Source organism: Anopheles coustani, chromosome 3 (genome assembly GCF_943734705.1).
Source record: "Anopheles coustani chromosome 3, idAnoCousDA_361_x.2, whole genome shotgun sequence".
In the NCBI taxonomy this organism is placed as follows: domain Eukaryota; kingdom Metazoa; phylum Arthropoda; class Insecta; order Diptera; family Culicidae; genus Anopheles; species Anopheles coustani.
In genome coordinates this window covers 81,108,350-81,115,322 of record NC_071288.1, presented here as the reverse complement: position 1 = coordinate 81,115,322, position 6,973 = coordinate 81,108,350, and the positions used below count along the sequence as shown (strand labels likewise).

The 6,973-nt window shown below is 42.5% G+C and overlaps 1 protein-coding gene across 1 annotated transcript in view; it reads left to right on the top strand.

The window, feature by feature from the left end:
• Positions 1-298: 298 nt before the first annotated feature.
• Positions 299-6,973, top strand: part of LOC131267466 (uncharacterized) — a 28,180-nt gene continuing 21,505 nt past the window's right edge. Inside the window, exons 1-2 of the mRNA XM_058270356.1 lie at positions 299-553; positions 5,771-5,906. Of these exons, the coding sequence (XP_058126339.1) occupies positions 484-553; positions 5,771-5,906 (206 nt within the window). The 5' untranslated portion in view covers positions 299-483. The remainder of the gene's footprint in view (positions 554-5,770; positions 5,907-6,973) is intronic.

Here is a 6,973-nt window from a genome sequence, read left to right as displayed (position 1 = left end):
TGGGGACAAAATGAGAAGGACCAAAATCCAACCCTCGAGCAACGAAAAACATCAACGCCAGTAGACGGAACGTAAAGTGAAGCAGAGAAAAGCGTTTTTAAGGACCTGAAACTCTCGACCGACCGCAAGAAAAAGCTCGGACGGGAAAGTTATTCGTCGTATGTAACACATACAGTGGAACTGTTGGATCAAGATTGAAAAAAAGTCAACCATTTCTCAGGATCAACTCAAACTTGAAAGAAAATAAAGAAAGGAAAATACAAACTATACTTCACCGACGACGGATAACGAGGCATAACAAAGTAGGAATTAAATTCCCACCAACTCGTTGGATTCGTCTCTCCAGAACAGTAAACACATACACATAATACGCAGAAAAAAGACGCGATTCAAACAGTGTACGAAGGGGTGCTGAACGATATCCAGCGTTTAGGTGGTAAGGATACGAAGAATTTATCACAAATCAACACACACCTACACAGGATGAGGATTAGGAGGAACATGAATATTAGCACCGGCAGTGTCTTCCATCTAACGCTCGTCACTATGGCAGGTGAGTGGAAAATTCAGCACATTGAACCATAAAGGAACCATTTTCGGAGGGTAAGTTGGGCTATGTTTGTTTTGCAGACAAGGGGTACATTTTATGAGTGAGTTGCGGCCGAAGTTAAACAGCTCGGATGCAAACACTTGTAAAAACTTTAAAATTGTTAGTTTCAGGTGAAAGTAAAAGACTCTATTATTCTTTATTCAAGTAAACCTTTTTAAAAATTATTAAAAACTAGGTTGTGGTTTTCAACCTTAATGTTTTGATGATTGAAAAATGCTAATCACACGCTATAGAAATAGGGGAGAATACGGATTAAAGCACATGTTATAAACGCCTAATCGACTAAGATTTTCCGTAAAATCAAGTAACTCAAGTGTAGAACGTTCAAATGCATATCATCTAGCAACCATAGTAGTCTAGGGATCGTAATAAAGGTCTCAAAAAGCGAAAAGATCGGAAGGAAGAACCCTTAAATCCCCGTAGGCCACTAAAAGTGGATTGCTAGCCTAATGTTAGCTTTTTCCCACACGTTTTCAATCCAAAAAAATTGTTGAATTCTCGATCCATGGAATGTTCGAGGACAATTTCCCTTTGGCACGGTTTGGAAGCAACCTTCAGCGATGGAAAATGGCATTATACGAAGATCGAACTGGCACTCCGGAAAATGCATCTCCCATAACGATGGGTCGAGTGGGTGGGATTTCGACTGCTTATCGCGCCTCCCGAAGGGATAATTTCACCAAATTACATTTATTTACATGTCCTTTTTGGTGCTGCAAGGGTGCCATTTTGGATCTGGTGGAAAACTCCCCCTGCAGGATACGTTCCAGTGCATCTGGTATGAATGTGCAACCCAAACCGAGGTAGGGCTAACGAAAAACCAACTGCACGCTCCCGGGTAGCTCCGATTACCCGAACAACTACTTAAAAAACATCCTACCGAGGCACTACATGAAAGCTAATATACAGAGATGTGGTCACGTCATCTCAGCAGCCCACACCTGCGTGTGCTTGTGTCTGCTAATCGGATCGTGAGCTTCGTTTCCTATTTGGGCCTGTGGCCACAGCTTTCATTGCATCATTTTGGTGCTGCGCGAAAACCAGACGAGAACCACGTTTTTCCCCGGAAAAGCGGCCGACGACAACACGCGGGACCGTTGTTAACAAAATCAATTAAACTGAAGCGTATCGGTCCAATTCGGAGAGTGTACCAAATTGTTCGCGAAGCCGACCTCCCCAAAAAGGGTTGGATGCCAACATAAACCAATCATACCTGCCTCGTTGCAATTGTGACAATGTACCTACTAGATTTCAATTTTCCTTACACCGGATACAAGCGAAATCGATTTCGATGACGTAAAGGAAATTTTTCGGTTCTGTGCTCGTAATTAAACTTCCATTTTGGTCTGCTTTTTTATAAAATCTAAAATACAACCTGTAATCTGTTCGTGTATGGGTACGTGGAGTGGAGTTTTAATGGTTTCACTCTTGTAAACCAAAAGTTAAAACATTTTCAATGATATTTACCTTCAATATCCATGACAAGACAACAAACACTATCTTCAACTACTTCACATTAATGCATTCTGAATGTTATATTTCATTGGATTTTTCCTCCATTTCCTTCCTCCGATCGGGAAAATCGATTCGGGTCGAAACTCGAACTTAAATCCAGCGTGACGTCGTCGTCGTTGTCCAAAAGCATTAAATTTTGCGAGTACTGTTTCGAAATGTGCACCTTCGTCCAATATAATATCCACACACACTCGCACAGGTACGTGGCATCATTAAACACGACTACAAGCAGTACGAAGCTGGCGGAAAATGGTGTTCCGCGAGAGGGCACATTGACGGCCACGCGGCCTCATAAACTTGGTTCCCGTTTTGGTTCGTTCTCTTCGCGCTGGCTCAATCTGGTCCGCTCGCTAGGGTTGTCCCTTTGCTGGATAATTTTCATTTGCTGTTTCACCACAACCCACCCCTCCGCATCACGTTTTCGGAGCTCGTTATTCATTAACGATTTCATCTGTTGTTAAATAATCAAATAAAATTTTTAAACAAAAGATCCAGCCCCACCGGACCGAGGCCCAGGGAGAAGGCAGTTTTTCCAGTCGGAAAATGGGGAAATAGTTGCGTACAATTATGGCAGACATGCTCGTGAAAACACATCCGGCGCGAGGATGGCGGGGGTTCTGCACCAGACGAGAAATATAGTGCAATTGTGATTGCAATATTTTTATCCCCCACTGAATCGCGCACCAACACACGCCAGTTTGACCTGGGATTTCGCTTGCTGGTGAAGCGTAAAAACATCGAGCGACGTACATAAAAATGGGAATGGGCTTCACATTTAATTAAAATTCTGCCGATCGCAAACAGCCGGCCAAATGCAGCATGGAGTAAGTGAAGATGAGTTTCGAGTCGATCGAACAGGGCATGGAGTAGTTGAGCATCCTGGAAGCATAAAGTTAACATGGAAATCCTGTAAAAGCGATCTCGCTAATAAACGGAAGTCGTGGTTATAATTCGCACACAGAGTAGTCTTTGTTGGCCGGATAAAACTTGATTCCACTGATAAACTAGAGCAGATACGCTAGAAAGTGTATATTAAAGTTCAAATTCTGCTTAGAAAATTCCGACGTACATCCATTATTTACTTTCGTGCTTCATTTTACTCAAACGCCTCAAACCCTTCAAACATTATGCAAATGAAAGGAATCTCTGAGAATGCTCTTCTAGTTTTATTTTATTCCAGCCTATAACGAAACCGTTATGGTTGAAGTCCACATCAAGCACATCAAACACAAAAAATATCTAGGCGCACCTACCTGGAAAATCAGGAGTATCATGATGCCGTGGTGTGTACAATCGTTCTTTACTTGACGAATTACGATTGAACCAGTAACAACACGTGTGTGCCAACATTGACATGAATTCCTGTAATTACAATCCTGCTCTCTGGAAACGACGAGAGCGGTAATTAGAAAAATACTACCAAACGAGGAGTTTTTCCTAAATCCTAAACTGCGTTTTTGTGTATTTTGCATTCGCACATCATGATAATGGTACTTCAATGTAACGGAGGTGTTCCATAGCGCCACCCAGGAGTGTCCATGCAGTACTCACCATGCTGACCATGTGATGGGAAATCTGAAATCCGGAAAGCTCTCTGGTATAGGGAATATCCTCGCCAAGCTCTCGGAAAGCACATCGAAACGGTCCGCACGTGTCTGCTGGAACACCATGTGCGACCGGATTGGAGTTCATAATCTTCCGGTAATTAGTTGCGCCGTGACAACAATGTTCGGCTTTCCAACACCAACGTCACAGATGGACCATAGCACTGTGGCCTACACGTCCGTCCAGGCGCCATATGTATGTGTGGATGTGTAACTGAAGGGCGCGTGAGTGGGCTTCGAGTTAAATCCGTCCGGACCACTCCAACTCGAACCCGGAATAGACGAAAAATGAACACATAATTAAATTAATTAATTTATTTCCAGTCATCGGCAGTGCGGCCGAGTATTGGGGAACCGATGTCCGAGCGGTCGAAGGCCAACCACGGCGTGGTAATCCGATGCAGTCGCTCTGAAAGTCGACAGAGACAACCGACCGTTAAAAGTGCATCGTCGGTTGACTGGAAACACAATGGGCTGCCAAAAGCCGGGTTCCGGTCATGACGTCCTAGTGCTCTCAAGTGTCCTAACTGGACGGGTTAATGAGAACCCAGTTGATTTGAATCAAATCAAGCTGACAAAGTGACTGCTTTTGTGTACCAACAGTCCTACATAGAGGAAAATATCCGATTGAAGCTCTTTTCTTAAGGTAAACAACATGCAAAAGTTTCAATGTCAATTGAAAAATGTGTTTAAAAATATCCTCAAAATGTAAAAAAAATCAACTTGTTTTTTTGGGATTTCTCAATTGGCAAACCATCGAAATCAGATGTAATACAAATACGATTCCAAACGAGGTCTTCCACATATGTAATTGTTCAGTGGGTCGAAAGCAACAGCGAATCCTATCGCTTTTCCAATGCATAAATTTAAGGCTCGCTTGATTTTCAACAGATAAAACTGGATAAGCTTTTGCTTCTGGCGATTTTGTTGTTTTCTTTGGATGATGGTTTGCTCAAAACCACATGGATATCAATGAAAATGACCACCAGATCGCCGAATTGCAATTGCAGCACCAATTCTCGCTTTACAAGGAAATAGATCGAAATGTTGTTCTCGTTGTTTAATCGAATTTGAATATCCAATCTATGTGTGAGAGGATATGGATTGCGACCAATTGGGCCTGATGAGCACTAGAATCCAGCATTTGGACCCCTACATAATATACCCCCTGCTCCCAGGTCCTTCGTTTAAAAAAAAAAACAACCATCCCCAAAACCGATTCTAATCATAACATATTAAAATTTCATTTGAAATCAATTACGACCTTTTCCGGATTAACGAGAAGAAATCTAGCCTCGAAAGAAGAAATCTAGAAAGAAGTCCTTAATGCTGAAGGTATGACCAGACGGCCGTTAGAATAAGAAGAAGAAGAAGCATTTCACAAGAAAAAAGACAGACCCATTCCAACGTTAAGGCGAACTTCATCCCTCCATGCGCACTAAAATGAACAGACGATATTGCAACACCTATCCTTAGTCTCACTGTGCCCTAAGATTAATATCTCATCTCACACTCGTTGACGCGCAACTGCCCAAAAATGCACCAGGCGTGCAGAAAAGTGAACCCAAATCGCTTACTAAGCTACCGGACGATTAACCTATCACTGTTAACGGTTGATCGGAATCAGGTTCAGGAGATTTCGGAACCCTAGCGGTCCATTTCTTCATGTACTCCCCAATGGATATGAGTTGACACAGTGTGACGGCGTTTCCCTAAGCATGGAAACCCGGGAAAACTGTCGACTGCTTAGTCAAGCATAAAAGCGCCACAACTATGGCTTCGTTGCCATCCAGAAGCTTTCGTTGCCTTGGTCATCAGCTTTTTGTACGTCGTTTCGGAACTGACTTTTTGAAAAGGTCTCAAAAGAGGAACGATAGTCAGTTTGCATCGTAATGCTACCGTATCATGATTGAAATTGCCCTAATCACCCGCAAAAACCGGATCGGTCCCGGTTCTGCCGGAAAATGCAGCTCCCAGTGGTGCAATAAGTGTTCATGGTTGAAAGTAACGTTTTCTTTTTTTCATTTTTTCAACTCCACAGCGCTCGTACGACAGGGTTTCACGGAAGACTGCGGCCAGGAGGAGCTGGTACAGTGCACGAGACCGCTTCAGGTCCTATCCGCCACATCGGAATTGTCGTTCGTGACCAAAAAGGAGGAGCTGGATAAACTTTGCCCGTAAGTAAAGCCAACCGTCGAAAGCTTTTCACTACCTCAGTCCATGATTTCGTACACAATAAATTGAAAGGGAATCCATCGGCGTTTTTTGACTTGGAATTTGGGGCTTGTGGGACCTCGACGTGTCATCCGACATTTGGTCGAATTTCGGTGAACGTAATCACGCTCGGTTGTACACGGTCTTGGCTGGCATTCGTTGGGAGATCGTTGTCTTGCTGGGAGACGTTTGGGAAAGGCATTGATTTCGTAGGGGTGGCTGGGGTAATATGCACCCCTGAGGCAAAACGCACCCTTTCCTTTCCAAAACTTCTTAAACAAACTGAATCGAATTTTTACTTTTTACGAATCAATGTTGATTAATAAAAGACATGTTTTGAATTTTATTTCCTTCCAGTCTAATAAAAGGAATTTTTTTAACTTTTTCATTGATCCAAATTTAATTATTTGAGGAGGGGTGCATATTACTTCACTGTTTTGGTGCCTTTTGCCGCTTTTCTGTGGTAAGTATTGCCCCTTTGTTATGGTGCATTTTACCCCAGCGCTGGTGCGTTTTCCCTCTACCAGATACAGATCTTTAAAAAAATGAGCTTTGTGGAAATTTTAAAAATCCTTATTTTTAACAAAAAAGGCAGAAACTCCTCAACAGGTCACTGTGAGCATTAATTAACCGATTGAGTTAATATAATCCACAATCACTAGCAAAGTTCTCTTAAAACTCAATAATTTTCTTTAAGGGGTGCGTATTATCCCTGGATCCCCTACCTGGTAAAACCCTTTATCTGTAAGGCATCCAGTCCCGGCACTACCTGCTGAAACCGATGAGGAGATACAATTAATCTTTCGGTTGGATGAAAGTAAATGAAATGAACTATTGAGGCTTCAGTTTTTCCTTCGTACAGTTATGGTTGACGTTGACTTTAGGTCATGTAAGAACCATCCTGGCTATTTTCCCACATGTCCATTCTTACGGCTTATGCTCACGCCTTTTATATTCCATTTAATAGGTGTTCAAAACGTTGATTTCAGTCATCCTGTTCAAGTGCTGTGAATAGATTAATTTATCTTAT